Source organism: Sitophilus oryzae, unplaced genomic scaffold (genome assembly GCF_002938485.1).
Source record: "Sitophilus oryzae breed Bouriz unplaced genomic scaffold, Soryzae_2.0 scaffold_1297_pilon_pilon, whole genome shotgun sequence".
Classification (NCBI taxonomy): Eukaryota; Metazoa; Arthropoda; class Insecta; order Coleoptera; family Curculionidae; genus Sitophilus; species Sitophilus oryzae.
The window spans coordinates 2,389,916-2,413,402 of NW_022145945.1; the positions used below are offsets into that span (position 1 = coordinate 2,389,916).

Sequence of the window (23,487 nt, forward strand, 5' to 3'; positions counted from 1 at the left end):
AATGTCAATAATAAAAAAGTTTTTTTTTCTTCTTGTAAAGACAATCCGGGGACATACTGTAGTTCTGAAAAATCAAATATCTTTTACTTCCGGAATTTATTCCTAGTTAGAGAATCACCCTGTAAAAGTACTATCTAATACAGAGTACTTTTATTAATACCCCAAATAACGTGGATTAGAATAAAAACGCTATCACGATAGGCAGTGAAATGATATTTTAGTTGGATCTTTACATGTCCATCATCCATCAACTTCTTGACACTGACCGTTGTTCGTGATTGTATTTTTAAGTAAAATTTTAAATCTGAATACTGCCCTACTACATATTTTTTTTAAGTATTTATATTTTTATAATTTACTTTAAATGTTTAACAAAAATACAAATAACTTCAGCTACTGTGACATAATTTTCATTCGACCAGATAGACACCAAAACATACATTTATTTAAATATTTTGGAAATGTTTTACATAAAGGCATTCTTTTATTTCTATAACTGACACAATAACACAGTTTTTCTAAATAGCTAAGTTTACTTTTGGCTAAATTTATGGAGGAATAAGTGTTTCGTTTCCATTGACCTGAGGATTGTAGTTCCTGTCTTCAGCTTCCAATTTCAGAAACAACTTGATACTGCAAACAACTCCAATCACTTGGAGAACACTGACTCCCAGTGAGACGGCGCAAATCAGTAGAAGGTTGAACTTCAAAGGTTCACTTACCCTTTCATCGCATCCCTAAAATGTAACAATTATACAGGGTGGTCCGAACTGTATTTCGGAAACTTCGGCAGCATATTCTGTAGATAAAAATAAGTAAAAAAGTTCGTATAAATGTATGTTTTAAAATGCTTAGTTTGGGAAATACAGGGTGTAGAAGTTTCATTTTTATTTCGATTTTTTCCAAATAATTTCTGAAGTAACGTCAATATTTAGATGAAAATTGGTGTCTGGCGCCCTACTTATAGAGGGCGCCACTTAGATATTCTTTAACGGGTTTGAAGAGTAATAAATGTCCGTATCTGTATAAAACTGTTGAAAAATATACATATACGACGTTTTTTACGTAAAAAGGTCTCTTGGTAAAAATATCTACGAGAATAGTTGTCGAGATATTTGAAATCGAAAATATCAATACCTGTCATCATTGACATTAATTAAACATTTTGACTAAATAGATATTAGACTGAAATCATAAATTTGAAATGTTTTTATGTCAAAAGTTCAACAGAAACTGTTTTATTATCATTTTCTCGAAGAAAAATTTATAATTAATTTAAAAAAATGAAAATTTCCCAAATTTATTATTTCACTAAATTAACTATCTACTCAACGTGTTTATTTTTTTGTCAATAATAACATGTATTGACTATTTCCATTCTAAATATCTTGAGAACAGTTGTTTTTACGTAAAAACTCACGGAAATGTATTTTTTCACTCAGTAGTTTTATACAGGTACGGACGAAAAGTTATTACTCTTCAAAACAGTTAAAACACATGTAGAGGTGGCGCCCCCTACATTTAGGAGTCATATTGATATCAAAATCAAATAAAAATGAAAATTCTACACCCTGTATTTCCCATACTATGCATTTTAGAATATACATTTATACGAACTTTTTTACTAATTTTTATCTGCAAAATATATTGCCAAAATTTCCGGAATACAGTTCGGACTACCGTGTATATTAATTAACTAATAACAAGTTAAAAAAAAATGTGCGTAAAAAAAATTTCTTACGTGTAAAGCTTGATTTTCATGCATCCGTTGTCCGACGATACGTTGATACGATATTACTTTTACTGGTAGAATTTAAAGACTTTGATTGGTTATAAAATAACGCAGTTTTTAAATTTATTGCATTTTCTGGCCTCCGTTTATCGGATATACGTTGGTGTAATTTTATTTTTTCGTTTCCATAACGATTTTGCTATTTTACTTATATTTTTATTAAGGTTAGATTAAATTTGTCAAAAAAGTGTCAAAACGTCCGTTATCGTATGAACGGATCCACAAAAACGGATCCGTTAACGGGCTGAAGTAAAATATTTACGGATGAAAACTGGCGCGAAAATGCTATGACCAATCAGTGCACCGTCGGACCCTCGTATCAACGTATAAAGATTGATTTTCATGCATCAGTTAAGCTTGATTTTCATGCATCCGTTGTCCGACGATACGTTGATACGATATTAATTTTATTGGTTGAATTTAAAGGCTTCGATTGGTTAATCGTTTCTAACCAACCGAAGTCTTTAAATTCAACCAATAAAATCAATATCGTATCATCGTATCGTCGGATAACGGATTCATGAAAATCAAGCATTAAGCCGGAGTCTCATGCATCCGAAATCCGATGGTACGACATCCGAAATTTGAAGTTATCCTTTGAAATAAAAAAAAGCCTGTCACATACATCCGAAAGTTCGTTCCGAAATTTGACAGTTTTGACATTTAGACCTGTCATTCCTATCAACAGTATCAACATTATTACATGTATTATTGGAGAAAAACTTATAAAAATAACTTCCTCGCCAAATATCCCGAAATTGCCCACTTCCCACTAAACTTGTTTTTAAGAACCAATATTTTCAAAAAAAGTGAGGTTAAAAAACACGATATCGTACAAAAGTTAAACAAAATTTAACTTTATACGACGTCAGACGAGTAGTTAAAAATATCGGATAAAAATTGGTGTAAACATATTTCGACCAATGGGAGCACCGTCGGATCGTCGTGTCATCGGATTTCGGATACATGAGACTCCGGCTTTATACGTTGGTACGTTTGTCCGATAGTGATCTGATGGGTCATAGCGTTTTCGCGCCACTTTTCATCCGTAAATATTTTACTTCAGTCAGTCAACGGACCCGTTCATACGATAACGGACGTTTTGACAAATTTAATCTAACCTTAATAAAAATATAAGTAAAATAGCAAAATCGTTATGGAAACGAAAATATAAAATAACATATATCCGATAAACGGAGGCATGAAAATGCAATAAATTTAAAAACTGCGTTATTTTCTAACCAATCAGAGTCTTTAAATTCTACCAATAAAATTAATATTGTATGGCCGTATCGTCGGACAACCGATGCGATGCATGAAAATCAAGCTTAACGGATGCATGTAAATCAAGCTTATAACAAATAGATTTTTAAGCGTAACAAATAGTTTTATACGTGCTAGACGCTAAGAACCTAAACTTACCGCATAATAAATGTTGGATGGATGATTTCTATAACCACACCTCGGAGAGACCGTCTTACAGCAAGAATCAGGAACTTTGTTGAGTATTTCTGGATGTCCATATAGCCATTTACTATACTTCCAGTCAGTATAGCTTTGCGCTCCACAACATTTTAACTAAAATTACATATTGCAATTAAAACCAAGGATGTGGTACCAAATTATTCCAAAAAAATGCTTTTTAAAAATATGCTAATGAGCTACCCTTATTCCATTTGACAAAATGATATACCGTGCTGGCAACTGTTACTCTTGGGTCGGTATTTACATGTGTGGAAGTAAAACGCATAGGGATCTTATTAAGTCGGCGTGAGAGAAATGCGACGGAGTGCTGTTGCGGCGTTGCCGGTACGCCTTTCCCTATCGAGTAAAGTAAAATCACGATCGCAAACCGCTTATTTTTAAAAGACTTTTTTTTCGAAAAGATAACTGGATAAAATCATTAGAAATGTTTCTGAGCATCTGAAATGGAATTATAAGGATATCTTTAAGGTGTCATTTTTTATAATGAAAAAACGTCAGTAATCGCGATAATTTAAAGACTCGACTTTTTAACACATAACACGCCATAACTCAAGAAACACTTTAGATATTGAAACTTTTTTTTATTTTGATGATAGGATCTTTTACAATATGTTTACATAAGAAAAATTCGATAAGGTTGTTTTCTTCCATTCAAAAATTGTAAACAACCCATCCATTTACTTTTAGAGCATAGCAATTTTCAGCAATCGTGTAATTTGTTTATTGATAAAGATTTTACGAAGAAAATACATCAGAAATATTAAGAAAGTTTTTGAAAAAACCGAGATATCGATTTTTGAATTCAGAGTTCTACCACTGTCGAAAACCAACTCATTTCCACTTATTTTTACCAAAAATGCAAGTGTTTCTTGCTTGCACTTAAAAACTTTTCAAGCTATAGGGAAAATTACAACAACTCGTTTATAAATAAACAAATAAAGTATCACGAGACGTAATTAAACCGTGAAGCTGAACGCATGATGTACAGCTTTCCCTAGAACTACTGACAGAGGTACTGATTGGGTCGACCGGTCAACTACAGCTTACTTCGGTTTTTTCTTATTACCGATTCTGAACCATCCTAGAACTGTGATACGCATGTGCAGAAGAAAATATGTAGAAATTATTTCATTTGCCTATGCGCTGTAGAGTTCTAGGACGGTTCAGAATCGCTAATAGTAAGAACCCGAACAAAACTTACGACAAATCTGCTATATCCCCTTCCACATCTATTAGCAATGTGCACAGCACAGTTTCTCGATTTATTTCGTACGTTTGGCAACGTGTTTACTGTTCTCTCTTTGTTCAGTACATTATAAACGCATTGTACTCTTCTTACATAAGGAAATCTCGACCTTTGCCAGCCCTTAGTATGATTAAAAATATGATTTTGAAATCTTTTAACCGGCCAGGACAAGACACGAAAAACATCAGACAATCAAATCTATTTTTCCAAGACTCCTTGATTAAAAATTAGTGTTTTTAACACAGCGATGGCACTACATTGAAATTTAAATACTATAAAAGATATAATATATGATATGTCATTCTATTGAGAGTGTCATTTTCTATCATATTAAGTAAAAAAATACAGAGGGTGTCATTTAAATAAATCAAAAGTTGTCATTTCCGGTGAAACAGGAAGTGACCGAACACAATTGAATACGTAAATTAATTTTTGCATTTTTTATCTGAAAAAATAAAAATTTATAGAGGTGAGCCACTTTTGAGACGCATCCGGTATAATTTCAACACATTATGTTAAATCATATTAATGTACAGGGTGGCTCGAATTCGACGCTCATCATTAGGATTTCGGAAAACCGTAAGAGATACAGGATCGGTTAAATGGAGGTAAAGTTGCGCAATTTGATGCTCAATAAAATGCCGTATAAAATATTCTGGTGATGGAATTTTCTGTACGAAACATCGGAAAATATCAAAGTGACTGTATATAGTGTTTTAAGAGTGATGAAAGGATTTAATTAAATTGAAAAAAGTCGGGTCCGTATTTAAAAAAATTAAGTTGATGATGGTGGCCAGAAGTCGAAACGTCAGAGTCAATATTTAATCACACAGAGTTATAGAGCAGAAAAAGTGGCCATGAAAATGTGTTTTTCATTTTAAGTTATCTTAACAAATAAAGCCAGGAAACAATAGAAAACAAAATTGAAAATTCCTTTTTTTTCGAATATATTCGGAAGTATACGGAATTTTTCACAATGCAATACGGCATTTTATTGAGCATCAAATTGCGCAACTTTGCCTCCATTTAACCGATCCTGTATATCTCTTACGATTTCCGAAATCCCAATGATGAGCGTCGAATTCGAGCTACCCTGTACACGGTCGGCAGCGACCGCGTCTATGGGTGCCGATTTTCGTGTGTATAAAAGGCACTTTCAAAGATTAATAATTATAAAATAAACAAGATATAATACAAAATAAACACAGAATTGCTCAAAGAATTATCTAAAATACAAGAAAAAAGTAAAAATATATAGTTACACCGAAAGAACGATTTCAAAGTTTTAAACGAAAAAAAAATACAAACTTACATTTTCTTGTATATAATTAATGGATTGTGTCTTGGCATTTTGCTCGTAATTTTCAAGAAAAGACGAATTCAATCTCGAGTTGACATCCTCTATGACACTGTGTTGATACACGTAGGCTAATATGGCAACTAAGGACTCTAATAGAAACACTAATACCAACACTAAAATAAACTAAAAAAGATACACATAAGTAATTATAAATTTTATTTAACAAATTAGAAGCGGCTGAAATCATACTTACTACAAATATAAGCTTAGTTCTGTTCTTTGGTATGGCACAGAATCCAAAAATAAAGGCACAAATGACTAGAGAACCAGTTATGATAAACATATATAACACAGATGAGTACATGTCCAAATCAACTACTGTAAAATAATGGTACGATTCCAGGTACTTCCATACTCCAACTCCAATTATTCCTATCCCAGTTAACTAGAAATAAATATACAATATATAATAATACACTCAATTTTCAGTTTTTTTATTTTTAGCCAAATTTTCATGATTTTTTTTTGGAAAACTGTATATAAATACATCAACTTTATTTTTAACCTTTAGTATTGGGCTTTATTATACAAGAGTTTATCGAATGGTGTTTTTTACCCTTACTTTAAAATACCCTGTACAATAATTTCGACAGCAAATTTTCCTAAAACATTATTTTTCTGTCAGAACTATGTCTCTTGGGCATTATTTTTGTCTCATGCCTTGGTTAATTTTTAAGAGCGAAATGAACTTGCCACCAACAATTTGCAATTTTTTCAATTATCATTACTTCGAAGAAATTCATAAATTAACTGCCCGTCAAATTAAATACCACAGCGATTTTTTACTCATTTTCAACGAGTTGTAACTTTGAAAAAAATGGACCAATTTTATTGATTTTTTAGCATATTTAAGATCGTTTTTCGTAGATTGATCTGCCTTTTCTAAATTTTGTATGAGATATAGTTTTCTATGATATACAAGGTGTGAAAAAAAGGAATGTAATTTTTGTAATTTTTGTGTTGCTGCCATTTTGCCAAAAAAAAAATTAACTAGAATTATAAGAGTTCTGGGTATAGCTAAGACTAATATCTCGGGAGGTATTTGGAATTTTTACGATAACTCATCTGGAATAAAAGATAATCAAGTTTTACTCTAACTTGTATTTTTTCCACCTTTCTTAAGAGATATGCTAACAAAACTGAAATTAATTTTATAATGTAGGAACATGTTACATAAAAAGTGAATGTGAGTTTTACATTATTCATCAATACCGCGTAGGTCCGCCTCATCCGCAGAAGTTCGGCTGTTCTTCTAGGCATACTATCCACCAAGTTCCTGATAAAATCCTGGGGAATAGATTCCCATTCGTCCCTGATAGCACTCGCCAATTCTTCCACATTCAAAAATTTTTGCTCGCTCTTGTTTTTAAGCACTTTAAGTTAGAGCGATTAAGAGCGATTAAAGATTTTTAGGCACAAAAAGAGTTTTTACAAAAATACCAAATACTTAGCTTTTATATTAACCTTATATTAACCTAAGTTCAGAATATTAAAACAATAATTTTACTTTTTCGCTGGTCGTATTTTTAAGAGATCCTGTATTAAACTGCGTTAGTTAAATCATTTTTTTTTAATTTCACGTTGTAAAAGTAACGAATATCCTACAATTTTAAAGTTAATTTCAGTTTTGTTAGCATATCTCATAAGAAAGGTAGAAAAAATACAAGTTAGAGTAAAAATTGATTATCTTTTATTCCAGATGAGTTATCGTAAAAATTCCAAATACGTCCCGAGATATTAGTCTTAGTTATACCCAGAACTTATAATTCTAGTTAATTTTATTTTTTTGCATAATGGCAGCAACAAAAAATTTACAAAAATTACATTCCTTTTTTTCACACCCGGTATAACATATAAAACTAAATCTCATACAAAATTTAGAAAAATCAGATCAATCTACGAAAAACGATTTTAATATGGTAAAAAAATCAACGAAATCGGTCCATTTTTTTCAAAGTTACAACTTTTTTACAACACCCTGTAGCATTTAACTCAAATATCTTGATACTAATTTTTTTCTTCGTCTCTATAAAACTCTCCTACCAAATTTGAGTAGGTACTCCAACTTCAGAAACAATAACATAACTTATAGGTACATTTTTTTACCATACCGAAATCTAACATTTGTTTAAACAAATTGAATTATTATAAAATCTATTAATTTTACGTTTATAACATTAAATATGGAAAAGATACAGAATTTTTTCGCAGAATCTAAAAATAAAATAAAAAATAGGATGTTCCATTAAAAACATGTTATATCCGCCACGCTTTTTTGAAATACCCTGTATACTCTGCAATAATTTTAAAATGTGTATTTTAAGAGTCCATTTCACTAGTCCGAAAAAGTAGCAAAATAAGCGTTCGCCATTTAACGTTTTATATAAAACTGCCTAGATATTTTCCGCAAATAAAGAAGGAAATTAAAGATAAAGGATTATACTATATCCGTATTGTAGCACATTTTTAGACAACTTCTTTATTTTTAAAATTTTGGTGGTCAAACATTAACAAAATATTCCTTATGTTTGGACTAAATTTTCTCGAAATTAAAGACATAGTTTAAAATTCCGTTACAATACGGAAATAGATTGAAGTTTTGTGATTACAGTGATATATAATTTATATGGTTTTGTAACAAATTGCTCGCTATTTTATGGCAAATGCTGAAGCTCTGCAAACCTTAATCAAGCCTTAATCAAAGCACGTGTGTTTGGAATTTTGGATGTGGCTTAACACGACAGGATCGAGCTAAGTTTTTGGCCTTAGGCAGATTTCTGAAATACAGGGTTGTTCACCACATACGACGCGGAGTATTGTAGCTTAACTCTTAGATTTTTGCAAATTGTACGTTTTGGATTCATTGAAGGACTATTAGAGCTACAATTTAAAAATATTTTTACAAGATACAGAGTGGCCCAAATAAATAAAAAATATCAAAGTTGTATTTTTTTAAATGGAACACCCTGTATATTATTACATTTTTAGTTTCTACGATTAAAATAAAGGTAAATTTGATTAAAGTTTACCGCATTTTAATCTTGCCCTTTTTGAAATATTTAGGTTTTTGTCAAAATACAATAATAATTTTAATGCTTTATTTCTCCAGGCGTATTTAAGTTTTTAAAACCAAATATTGTACTGATATTGTCTATTTACTAAATTTTGTGTTTCATTAATAAAAATTATACTACCTTATACAGAGTGTCTAAAATTTTATATTAAATAATAATTAGCTATAAACGGCAATAACTTGTTTAATTTAAATGGAACACCCTGTATATTTTACAAGAATCAGATGCACAATTTAATTGTCTATCAAATTGTATTGTATCATATTTTACCTACATTTTCTTATAATTTAGACCTCAAAAATCAATATACCCATGGAATATTGACATTTTTGATTATTTTTAAACATGTAACAAATTTTTAAATGGTACAGATACTAATATTGTCGATATAGTTCGTTTATGTTATTAAAAAATAAAAAAAATGTTTAAATATTTGTAAAAGAGAACAAAATAATATGATTCCAGTATTCAAACTACATTAATTGACTGTTTGCGTTGATTAATAATAATTGCTCCAAATACTAAAAACCTTAATTTTGTATGTGTATTAGACAGCGTGGTAAAAAGTAACACCTTAAAAATGTTATTTCATTTTTTGACGGATGCTTATTTATAACCATAGAGACGTTCATTTTCATAACTTATTATTATATAGATTTCTGATTCCAAATCCACATTTATTTAGAATAATTTATTAACTAATACAATTAAATATGTATATAATTAATATTTTGGCGGAAATAATGGCGGTATATTTAATTAATGTTTCTCTTTTATAAAAATATAAATAGTGTTGCGGACCCGTGTGGACTCGACCTAACCTAACTATATGTCCCGCCCTCAGATGACCTTAACATCGCATTAAAGAATAGACACCGTAATGATTCATTCGTTCGAGAAGAATCGAGTCCCACTGGAATGGACTAGTACATACGAGAACATTCGAAAACCTTCTCTACGCACCTAACGATCTATGGACTATTCTAGAGTTCTTTACCTGTCGGTATAAAAGCCGGCGGCTGTGGCCTAGGGGGCAGTTATAAATATACCAGTGCAGTTGACGCGCTAAAATTCAAAATAAATTCTTAGTTATAAATCGTTTGTAAATAGTTCTATAAGTCTTTTATCGTTATTGTTTTTGTTAATTAGTGTTAAATAAATAGTGTTTAAATAAATTGTGACTTTCTATCCACACGGAACCGACGAAAAACGTAACAATAGTTTTATTGTTGTATACCAATACTGGCATAATATTATCGTTTTTAGCACCTGTACATTTGTTGCTTTAAAAACAATCTAAAATGTCAATATTCCATGGGTATTTTGATAAATGAGGTCTAAATTATAAGAAAATGCATTTTCTACGAAAACTTGAAGGGATAGGTAAAAATGGTATAATACAATTTGATGAACAATTAAATTGTGCATCTGATTCTCCTAAAACATACAGGGTGTTCTATTTAAATTAAACAAGTTATTGCCATTTAAAGCTGGAAATTATTTAAAATAAATTTTTAGACACTCTGTATGAGGTAGTATTATTTTTATTATTGCAACACAATAACTGATCAATAATTAAACTTCAGTAAATATCTAGTATTAAAAACTTTGATACCCTTGAAGAAATGAAGCCTTAAAATTTTTACTGCAATTTCACAAAATTGAAAATATTTAAAAAACGGTAAGGTTTAAGAGTGATAAACCTTAATCAAATTTACCTTTATTTTAATCATAAAAACTAAAAATGTAATAATATACAGGGTGTTCCATTTAAAAAAATACAACTTTGATATTTTTTATTTATTTGGGACACTCTGTATCATGTAAAAATATTTTTAAATTGTAGCTCTAATAGTGCTTCAACGAACCCAAAACTTGTAAAAATCTATTCGTTTAGCTACAATACTCCGTGTCGTATGTGGTGAACAACCCTGTATAATATATATTATATATTTCCTTCGGCCACACATCCGCTTTACCTTATTCTTAATCTAAGGCTTTACCCGACCCCTGAGAGCGACCCGAACAGTACAGCGTAATAGACTCTTAACCTTCCCTATAACTGTTCTATTTAACATTTTTTGTAAATCTTGAAGAAAATAATATAATGGACTTTACTCGATTGTTGACTCACCCTGTGTAAAAAATAAACAATTTTCCGAAACAAAACAAAAATATAAATATCACTAGTTTCTAAATAATTAACGGACAATGTGTAATTATCTATACATTTTCCATCATACTGAAATAATATAATAATAATATTGGAATTATTTTTATTCGTTAAACTAAAAATAAACAAAAACGTGATGTTTATTCTATCAAGGGTATTTATTCTAGTTTTACTTATTTCTTTGTGAAAGGTAGGTACTCACCAAAAAAACAAACTGGTAGGCATAGAGAATAGCCTTTATCACGCTAATTCTACAACAACCGTCTTCTGAACTCATTCTGTAGATGTTGTTATTCGTTTTCAATATCCATCCTGATTTTTTCTAATCTTTACATAAGCTGTAACGATCTAAAACTAAAAAAAAATTATGATTAATTTGTTATCTAAGACAAAAAGGTACAAAATATTTTAAAAATACCTCGGATTTTCGATAAACGAATGATATTTCTCTCGTGCATACTTGCAGGCAATTCTAAATATTTTTATTCAAAATAGTAGTTCGATACATTATTTTTGAATCAGTTTTTATTTTTAGATTTTGTTTAATACAGTAGGCAATACATGAATGACTACGCTTCATGTATGCATGTAGGTGTAATTCTAATAAGTTGTTTGGGTAATAATATCTAAAATTTAATATTTTTTTTAAACAAAAACTTCCAACCATAGATAATTGTCATAGATTGTCATAGGACTATGAATGAAGAATTTCGAAAATTTGTGTATCTCGTACAATCGCATAAAAACGTTATCATAGTCGAGATTAATTCTTAAATAAGTACAAATATTTTCAGCGCTGGTAGATCTCCCTAAAAGAAAAATAATATTATCTCTTTACCGTTTTTTAAATAAATCCAAGATAACCGAGATATTTTATTTTGAAAATTTCCAAAAAAATTATTTCTGGATTTATCTACTACCATATTATCAAGAAATTATGTTTTCTAATTGAAAACTATAAAAAATTTACAGAAAACTTTTCGCGAAAAAAAACATCGTGTTTCTGAGGTTGAAATACTACCCCTTAAAATATTTGCACTTATTTATGACTCACCGTGTATAATATAGTTAGCTCTTATTCTAGTTAGCTATAGGTAAATTCTTAACAGTAATAACTGATTTAGTATTGTTTGAAGGCTTTATTAAGGACAAAAATTGGCGCCGGGAGGCACGTATAGCCGCCCATACTAAAACATATGTTAATAAAAAGTTGGTAGGCAGTTCTTTTAGTTTCAAAGTAAAGGAATTTTTCCATTTTTTTTTATCTCAAAAAACTGCGACTTTGACTAATTTTGATGTTATTATAAATTTTGTTGCAAATATTATTCCTAATCTTAAATTGAAAACAGCGTTTCGCTAGCTACTGTAATTTTGGAGCTACGATTTTTTAAAATTTTTACCCCCTCCCATACTCCCTTACCAACCCCCCACCCTCACCAAAAACTAATGGCCAGATTCTCGGGTGCCACAGTATTTTTGTGCCAAATTTGGTTAAAATCGGTTTAGCGGTTTTTGAGTTATCGTGTTACAGACGGACAGACAGACAGAAGGACAGACGGACAGACACCATGAAAATATTTTGTATTTAGGTCATTTATGACCCAAATAACTCATTTTGAGTGAAATTAAAAAAACTTTTTTTTTGCCGATCTTAATAGCATACCATACCCACTGGTATGGTCGGCTAAAAGTATGATTTAAAAATACCTAAAGAAACAATAAGTACTGTATGACAAAATAATGGCCTTTGGGACATGACAATCGTTGATAATTAATATAGTTATTGTTGGACCCAAGCAGCATTTGGACGTCGGGACAACGTTGTGTCACGCGACCAAACGTCGGGGCGCAACGTCGGCACAACCTCGTGCCAACCCTAGTCTGCACTAGTTTGGAGAATAATTTTTGGGTCGAAACGACGTTGGATATCGACGTTGGCTAGAAGCCTAATTTAGTACAAACTGCAACGTTGTTTAAAATCCTAATTCACAGAAATACAAAACTAATATGGCGTCTAACGTTGTGTTTAGTAAACATGTGGTCGCAAGTCGTGAAAATGCTACTTGGGGAATGATCTCTATATACAGGGTGAACTATATTAACGCAGCCTATACCAAAGTTTACAACATAAAATATTTATTTTGTAAACTTTGCGTATACAATCCTTTCTATTTGAACTGTTCAAATATGTAAAGCAAATTTTAAAATATAATTTTATAAATATACATTTCAAAAATACCACTATGTCATGATCTATACTATACGTTTTTTAATATATGACCACCAAAAAAAATTGGAACCACTTTCAATGTGAAGAATGTCAGCAGTACATACCGATGGTCTGGGTTTTAACGTGTAAGACAGTGACACAGACAGCTTAATGGAAAATCAAATATATTAAAAAGAGATAAAAGTTTGGTTGATACACTTATTCTATGCGGTATTGCCGGATTTTGCATCAAAATTTCAAACAACATAATTAGGCGTTTATGAAAAATGTTGCATCTACAGTTGGAACTTTATTTTACACAATTAGTTGCTCATTTTACTACAGCTGTAACAGATTATATTTAGCTTAGATATCTTGTCTTCATTTCAGTAGTATACATGAATGTTTTTAAAATAGTTTATTTTATTTACATACATTTTCCTACAAATGTAAAAAACCGGAAACATTTTTATTTTGTCTCTGTCTGTCAAACGGTAATTTATATTTATCTCTGTCGCATACTGTGATATCTTTTCCAGATAATATATTTTGATGAAAATAAAATAAACTATCCTTAATGCTATTCATTAAGTAGTAAATAAACGATACCTTTATTTATAATTAGTTTATTATTTATTACAATAAATACTATAATAAAATATACAATTTATATAAAGTTGCTAAATACTAAATAATACGTTTCTTCTTTCGATTAATCGAAAAATTAATAATTTTAACAGTAAAATAAGATTTTCATAGCAATAGTAAAATAATATAATACATAGGGTATACTTTCTTACTGATTAGATAATAAAATATAAATAACAATAATTTGTACAAATGTTTAAAATTAATCAATGCTTCTTTATATCTACAATTAAAAAAAAGTAATGTATAAAAATGATGATCACAAATGACTTTGTATATTTTTAAAATAGGTTAAGAATGCCACCACGATTGCAAATACACGGCGTGCCAAAAAATTCACATCGAATGGAAAACGTTTTCATCGACAAATATACAGGGACCGAGAAAATTCCTCATAAACTTTTTGGCGCACCCTGTATATGAATTTTGAGATTATTTTTTTTAATAAAAATAAATTACTATATTAAATGAACTTTTGTCACAGATGAACGTAATAAATTAGTAGAGAATTCATATTTATATATGGACATCTAGATCTTAATATACCATCAATATTTTTAAAAAATACACTTACAGCACATAAAAATGCTTACATACACCACTGTGTAACATAAAGCTATAATTTATAAATATTTGACGCTCAAAAACGGCATCACACTGGTCGAAAAAGTGATCAATATTTGTTGTTGTTGATCAATGATATTTCGGAAGCTTCGGCAGCATATTCTGCAGATAAAAATATGTAAAAAAGTGCATGTAAATGTATGTCCTAAAATGCTTAGTTTCGGAGATACAGGTTGTAGAAGTTTCATTTTTATTTCGATTTTTTCCAAATAATTTCTGAACTAAGGTCAATATTTGGACGAAAATTGGAATCTGGGAGTTTTTTGATGTGAGAAATTTGATTTTGATGTCAATATGACTCCTATTTGTAAGGGACGCCATCTACATGTGTTTAATTGTTTTGTAGAGTAATAACTTTTCGTCCGTACCTGTATAAAAGTACTGAGTAAAAAAATATACATTTCTGTGATTTTCTACGTAAAAAATGTCTCTTGGTCAAAAAATCGCTAAGAGCAAACGTTCTCAAGATATTTAGAACGGAAATAATCAATACATGTCAATATTAACAAAAAATAAACATGTTGAGTAGATAGTTATTTGACTGAAATGATAAATTGGGGAACTTTTTTTTTAATTACCTAATCATAAAATTTTCTTCGAAAAAATTGACAATAAAACAGTTTCTGTTGAACTTTTGGCACAAAAACATTTCAAATTTATGATTTCAGTCTAATAACTATTTAGTCAACGAATGTTTATAATTTATGTGAATGACAGGTATTGATAATTTCGGTTCCAAATAACTCGAGAACCATTACTCGTAGCGATTTTTACCAAGAAACTTTTTTGACGTAAAAAATGTCACAAATGTATAATTCTTTACTCAGTAGTTTTATATAGTAGGTATGGACTAAAAGTTACTACTCTTCAAACCAGTTAAAAATATGTAGGTGGCGCCCTCTAAAAGTAGGAGTCATATTGACATCAAAATCAAATTTATCATGTCAAAAAACTCCCAGATACTAATTTTCATCAAAATATTGACGTTGCTTTAGAAATTTGAAAAAATCGAAATAAAAATGAAATTTCTACACCTTGCATCTCCGAAACTAAGCATATATACTTATTCATATGCTTCCAAAGTTTCCGGAATACAATTTGGACCACCCTGTATACAGGTCGAACTGACAGAAATTATCCATGGATTGTCATTTCAAAAGCCAATGTGATGCTGTTTTTTTTCTCGATCATAACTTTACTTACTGAGATGTGGATTTAATAAAAAAAAAGACATTTGACGTCAAAATAAATTCCATTCATCTTAGTTTGGCATTTTAAGGAATGAATAACCCTGTTCTCTAAAGGCTTTGCTATTTTTTAATGATAAGGCAAGACAGGAGATATGGAAAAAGAGTGATTCAAATACCTTTGTTCCTAACCTAACTATTTTTTACTACTCAAATTGACTTAGCGTATCCTCGATCTTCGTTACTATGTTCTTGTAAAAATTCAACTGATCCTGCAAGAAATCTTTGAGAGCTCTTTTCAAATCCTGATCTCTCTCTTGTTGAAAATGGTTTAATTCGGCAAAAACCGTATAGGTTATGACGTCGGCTCGTCTTCGCACATCGGTTAGCGCCATCTGTTGAACTTGTGGATTTCTTTCGCAGTCTTTTTTCTTCTGTTCGGCCATTCTTTGCATGTTAAGCACTTCAGGCAAATTTGCCGTTATGCCTTTGTAAATGTACAGTTTGTCAAAGAGTGGTTGCCAATCTATCTTACCTTGCTCTTCATATAGCTTAGCTATGGTTAGATACGTAGTTCCGATATTTTTAACATCTACAATAAAATAAATTACTCATTTTTATTTCATTTAGAGACAGAAAATTAAAAAAATAGTGGCATATATTTAGTATAGAGCAACAAAATTACATTTTCGACTATACTTTATATACAGGGTTCTCATTCGCCTCGGTTGATTTTACGAAAACGGAAAAATGTAGAAACAAAATATTTTATGGGCATATGTGGGGACGCTATGTGCACAATTTAAAATTATTTTGAAATATATAGGGTGTTTTAGAACTAAGATCCATACCAAAGATATATTTTTTCTTACGGAACACCCGATATTTTATTTCATTTTTGGATTCTTGAGCTTAAAAAAGGCATTTATTATAAGGGTTAAATATGTTTAAAATCTTTGATTTTTGAGGCAAATATGCATGCTATAATAAAAAAGATTGTCAACACCCCGTACATTACTTTTCAGAATTAGATCTTGGGCTGGCTTTTAAACCAGAGAAATAAACTTTACTGAAATATTTGATTGCTTCGTTTAATGTATATAGGGGTATCAAAAATTGCTGGTCTATTTTAAATATTTATTTTACATAAAAACTTACATAAAAAGTTATTTCAAATGCAATACTCGTATTTTTTAAAATAAGTCAAAACAGATTTAAATGCTCTTTCAAACTATATTAGGGTTTCCTATACCTATCCAGCTCAAATTTTGAATAAAGAGCAATTTTTCAAGAAAATGGTAACCAACAGGGCTGGTATTGTCATGGCAAGTTTCTAGTGACAGTTAGTAGCTATTTTCAAAATCGAAATTAGTTTATGGACTTTATTTAAATTTATAGCAGTTTACTTTTATTTACTTTACCTACAATTGTTTAATAAATAATATTTGTTCAATGTGTATTTATTATTTTATCACGAAAAACGAAGAAGCAGTTCTTTGACTTATTTTACGATGCCTTGTAGATATATGGATTTTCTATAAAAGAGCCAATTACGGCAAATTCATTTCCTTCACTACCAACGACAGGTTTCTGCCTAATAGGTTTTTTTTTATAAACCACACTACAAGCTCTGTGAAATAGAACAAGTAGTTTTTCAAAGGAACGCTTATCAGGAAGATTTTTATTTAGATATTTTTTAGCATAAACCCTCGAAGCCAAGATGCAATTTTCCTCGCAAGATAAAATCACTAGTAACCCGGTGGTACCATAGACTTAAAATAAAATATAGACTGAGCATCTCATTCATAAATAGCTGAAACATGCGGTCAGACAATGTCTTGTTATTGTTGTGTTATTGTTTTAGGTTATAACAAGTGCGACACGAGCGATAGATAGGTTGTCTCTGTCGTAACGGTCGTTCCCTGACGACTCTGCCGAGAAACACAACACTGTCTTTCGTTTCTCAAGTACACCTGAACTCTCCGTATCATAGCCGGGTAATTTTTTTATTTTAATGAAGCTATAATTAAATTAAAAATATATCGTATTTAAATTCTTTTATATTTTATTAAGAATGACTATAACATTATCGGAAATGACTATAACTTTTAATTTTTAAATGGCACCCTCGGTATATTTCTACTTTATTCGATAGAAAATGACACTCTGAATAGAATGACATATCATATGTCAACTTTTGACATTTTCGCATATGGTTTAATTGTAATTGTAACACGCGGTTCATAACGACAATTTGACTCGAAATACCAAGTGTGTGGTATCAATATATTTATAAAAAAAATGCTTTTTCCAAATATGCTAATGAGTCACCCTTGTTCCATTTGAAAAAATTGACATATGTATGATTAAAAATACGATTTGTACATCTTTTAACCGGCCTAGACAAGACACGAAACCTATTAGACGATCAAAACTATTTTTCCAAAGCTCCTTGATTAAAACTTAGTGTTTTTAACAACACCATGGCACCCTGGATTGAAATTTAAAATACGATTTGTTTTTAAGCGACAATGTCAAAAGTTGACATATGATATGTCATTCTATTCAGAGTGTCATTTTTTATCGAATAAGGTAGCAATATACCGAGGGTGCCTTTAAAAATCAAAAGATGTAATCATTTCAGTGAAACAGGAAGAGATCAAAAACAATTGAATACGTCAATAAATCCTAATTTATGTCATATACCTACTAACATACAAATCTGTTTTTTTTATCTGAAAAAAAATAAAAAAGTTATAGGGCAACAAAGCTTTACCGCACACGTGCGACGCGTACAAGGTAATAAATGAATGAATAGGCTCCCTCGCCTCTAATCGCTGTTGTCATATTGTAAAGAACTTATCCTTTTTAAACAGTATCCGACTTATAATTTAGTAGTATATGGACTATTTAATACATCTATGGAATATTAAAACCTACTTTAATAAACTGTAGTATTAATATCTCAATATATGTGTATAACAAGAAAAAAAATATTGATAATATTAAAGACGTGACAACATAGGCTGGATGAGGAAGGCTCGGTCGAGTGTACCCAGAAGTAGACATGTGTACAAAAAAAATTGTTTGACCGCGTTGAGATGTAAATAGTGTAGTCTATATTTTATTTTAAGTCTATGGGTTGTACACACTAGGCCAGGTTTTAATAGGTTATTCACCGACTTTACCTTTGAATTTAGTTCAAAAATTAGGTCTTTGACATTTGAAATTGAGTCAGCGCTTTTCAAGGAGTAAACTGGGCTTTTAATCATCAATATCTTATACTATAGGAAATAAATAAAATAAAATAAATAAACTTTGCTATTACGTCACATTGAGACAAGAAATATAATTAAGCTCAGCTGATATTTTTATTCATTTTCATCAAATACAACAATCAAATGGCAACCGTTTATAGCTAAAAAATAATTTTTACTTACCTACAGAAGCTTTGGAATACATTCCTTGCTGATTATACTCAAAAGCACTTCCCAAGGCAAAGAATGATTCTCCGACCCTACTAAATTCTCTTTTGTACATGTTTTCGCACTTTTTCTGTTGATCTTGTGCGGTTTGCATTAGATTTTTAATGCACTGGTCCATTTTCTCCATATACCTCATGTTTTCCTCAATTTTTACATCTACCAGCGAGTTCATCAGCTCTTTTTCTGGAGCATCGACGGACAGGCAAAAGCTAGCGCCTATTAGTTGGTCTTTTTCTGCATTTCTTTTACCTTAAAATTATAAAATATCTAAATATTTTATAGGGGGGAAATCATTGTCATTCTGTTAACTTATAAAGTTGTGATATTCAAATATGACATGCACGTGACCATATTTTTTCACACATAATATAAAAGAGGAGGAATCATGGTTTTCATTTGACATTGTCGATATTTTATTGTCGATTGTGTATATATTGTTTTATGAATAACATTTATACTGGGTGCGTCTTAAAAGTAGCTCACCCCCTGTAACCTTTTTATTTTTTCAGATAAAATATCGAGATTTGGTATGTTAGTATAGACATAAATTAGGATTGATTGACGCATTGAATTGTTTTTTGTGACTTCCGGTTTCATTGGAAATGACTACAACTTTTGATTTTTAAATGACACCCTAGTTTTTTGTTTACTTTATTCGATAGAAAATGAGACTCTGAATAGAATGACATATCATAGGTCAACTTTTGACATTTTCTCATATGGTTTATTTGAAATTGTAACATGCGGCTCATAACGACAATTTGACTCGAAATACCAAGTGTGTGGTACCAAATAATTCGTAGAAAAATGCTTTTTCAAATATGCTAATGAGCCACCCTCCTTCCATTTGAAAAAATTGAGATATGATTAAAGCTACGATTTGAGCATCTTTAAACCGACCAGAACAAGACACGAAAAACATTAGACGATCTCCTTGATTAAAAATTAGTGTTTTAACACAGCCATGGAACTCTAGATTATAATTTAAAATACAATTTTTTTTAAAGCAAAAATGTCAAAAGTTGACATATGATATGTCATTCTATTCAGAATGTCATTTTCTATAGCATAAAGTAAAAAAATACCGAGGGTGCTATTTAAAAATCAAAATTTGTAGTCATTTCCGGTGAAACAGGAAGTGACCAGAAACAATTGAATACGTCAATCAATCCTATTTTATGTCATATACTAACATACCAAAACTCGTTTTTTATATGAAAAAATAAAAAAGTTATAGGGGATAAACCACTTTTGAGACACACCCTGTATAGTCAATGATTATTTATCACAATGTGTTTAGATTTTTTTTTCTGTAGAATCGAAAATAATAAAATTTTATATATTTTATTATTTTTCGATTGATTAGTCAACATTTTAAACCTCAACAGTATTCTTCAAATTATTAACAGCTAAAAAAATTTAATTTGTATTAGAATTACATTTTGGCTATTACTGATTATGTGCAAAAGTCAGTATTGCACAGTTATTTCAAAATTAAAAACTTATACCGATCTGGTCATCAGAACTGTGTGGTCTGGATTTTAACATGTAAAACAGCGATGTCGACAGTGTAATGGAAAATCAAATGTATAAAAAGAGATAAAAATTGGGTTGATACGTTTCTTATATGCGGTATTGCCGGATTTTGCATTAAAAGTTCAAACCGCACAAGTAGGCGTTTACAAAAAATATCGCATCCAGGGTTGGAACTTTATTTTTCACAATTACTTACTCATTTTACTACAGCTGTAATATATTATAGTTAGCTTATATACAGGGTGGTCCGAAGTGTATTTCGAAAACTTCGGCAGCATATTCTAAGACAGATAAAAATAAGTAAAAAAGTTCCTATAAATGTATGCCCTAAATTACTTAGTTTTGGAGATGCAGGGTGTAGAAGTTTCATCTTTATTTCGATTTTTTCCAAATAATTTCTGAAGTAACGTCAATATTTGGATGAAACAATATGCTTGGGAGTTTTTTGACATGAGAAATTTGATTTTGATGTCAATATGACTGCTATTTGTAGAGGGCGCCACCTACATGTGTTTTAACAGTTATGAAGAGTAATAAGTTTTCGTCTGTACCTGTATAAAACTACTGAGTAAACAAATATAAATTTACGACGTTTTTTACGTAAAAAAGGTCTCTTGGTAAAAATCGCTATGAGTAATAGTTATCGAGGTATTTGAAATCGAAATCATTGACATAAATTAAACATATTGACTAAATAGTTATTAGACTTATATAATAAATTTGAAATGATTTTGTGTCAAAAGTTCAACAGAAACTGTTTTATCATCATTTTTTTGAAGAAAAATTAATGATTAATTTAAAAAAATTAAGAGCAAATTTATCATTTCAGTAAAATAACTATCTACTCAACTTGATTATTTTTTGTCAATAATAATTACTATTTCCATTCTAAATATCTTGAAAACAGTTATTCGTAGCGATTTTTAGTAAGAGATATTTTTTATTTAAAAAAACACAGAAATGTATATTTTTTCACTGATTAGTTTTATACAGGTATGGATGAAAAGTTATTACATACTTTTCAAAACAGTTAAAACACATGTAGGTGGCGCCCTCTACAAATAGCAGTCATATAGACATCAAAATCAAATTTCTCATGTCAAAAAAACTCCCAAACACCAACTTTCATCCAAATATTGACGTTACTTCAGAAATTATTTGGAAAAAATCGAAATAAAAATGAAACTTCTAAGCCCAGTATCTGCGAAAGTAAGTAATTTAGACCATTTATACGAACCTTTTTACTTATTTTTATCTGCAGAATATGCTGCCGAAGTTTCCGGAATACAGTTCGGACCACCCTGTATATTACCTTCATTTCAGTAGTATACATGAAAGTTTTTAAAATAGTTTATTTTTTCTACACACATTTTCCTACAAACGTAAAAACCGGCAACACTGTATGCCGCTTTTTATTTTGTTTCTCTGTCTGTCAACCTGTCATTTAATTTTATCTCTGTCGCATGCATTAAAATACCACCAAATGAAGTGACAAATAGAGACCACGCAAATGAACTAGGGTAAATATACTGTACCTTGTTTCCATTGTTTCTCATCCGTACACGTCAGAAAATGGTTCCACACCTCGCACAACGATAGCACCGGATGCCTGCACATATAATTAATGAATTCCTGCAACTGTGCTCTCCTATGCTCTATAAACATCTCCTCGTATCTACCAGACACCTGTTTATCTGGCAACGGTGGAATAGCTACTAAATTGAACTTCTCCGTAAGTCTGGCGTGCAACCAATCAAAATGCTTGTATCTTCTCGATACTTCGATGTTGGTGAACGAGGGTGTCAGTTGGTAGGCGATGAAAGACTTCAAGCCGCCCATTTTGGTGGCTTTTTTCGGCGATGCAATTTGGACTGTGTAGGGTTGCGTGAGAGGTTCCCAACGGCCTAGAATGTCGTCGCTGTCTCGATATATACGAATTCTTTTTGATATCGAACTACCTCCATCTTTTGTAGTTCCTGAAATGGAGCATAAAAACAGAATTATTTAAATACATCATCTACAGATGCCAGAAATAAAGCTAGTTTAAAGTTAAAATGACAGACAACTAATGACATCTATCATATAGTAATGTTTACAGAATAAATATTATTCTGAATACTTTGCCTTAAGTTAACAATAGCTTGTTTAGAATTATTTCTTTTGTAGATGTAAATAAAATATTTTGAAATAGATTATTTTATTAACGTGGTTTTTTATTCAACAAAAATACTAAAAAAGAAGAATCAAATACATTAAAGACTGAAGAGGAGGAGATTAGTAGCCACCTTAAAACACCGATTTGTTACTTTTGTTTGACATTAAACCGTCGATTGAAAGAATTGGGAAGATACGCAACCTAATGGGGAAATTCGTGACAAGACTGATTTGATTTCACCTTACGTCTCAAGTGCTGTACGGTGGAGCTCCTACTTGTTCTGCAGTCAACGCATAAAACACTCATTTTCTCTGATTTGGCTAGCGAAGACATATCGAAGATGGTGTAGAAACGAAAGCGACAGTGTTGCCATATTAAAATGTGTAATATCTGCAATTCGTTTGGCGAAAATATCTTTGGATGGAAAATCCGCGTTTATATATTGGAAATTTATTCGTGTTAAATATACACAACAAAAATAAAAATTCTTTTGTAGGTACTGAATATTTCCTA

At 30.5% G+C, this 23,487-nt stretch overlaps 2 protein-coding genes across 2 annotated transcripts in view; both read right to left on the reverse strand.

Moving 5' to 3' along the window:
• Positions 1-423: 423 nt before the first annotated feature.
• Positions 424-11,666, reverse strand: LOC115874550 (tetraspanin-11-like). The gene is made up of 6 exons (XM_030889726.1): positions 11,549-11,666; positions 11,333-11,484; positions 6,077-6,268; positions 5,836-6,006; positions 3,215-3,370; positions 424-737 (listed from the first exon to the last, which is right to left on the reverse strand). Exons 2-6 carry the CDS (start codon positions 11,405-11,407, stop codon positions 549-551), a joined length of 783 nt encoding a protein of 260 aa, XP_030745586.1. The 5' UTR covers positions 11,408-11,484; positions 11,549-11,666; the 3' UTR covers positions 424-548.
• A 3,889-nt stretch (positions 11,667-15,555) lies between these two features.
• Positions 15,556-23,487, reverse strand: part of LOC115874549 (sorting nexin lst-4) — a 29,455-nt gene continuing 21,523 nt past the window's right edge. Inside the window, exons 5-7 of the mRNA XM_030889725.1 lie at positions 22,355-22,795; positions 19,239-19,532; positions 15,556-16,390 (exon numbers count right to left, since the gene is read on the reverse strand). Coding sequence (XP_030745585.1) covers positions 16,005-16,390; positions 19,239-19,532; positions 22,355-22,795 — 1,121 coding nt within the window. The 3' untranslated portion in view covers positions 15,556-16,004. The remainder of the gene's footprint in view (positions 16,391-19,238; positions 19,533-22,354; positions 22,796-23,487) is intronic.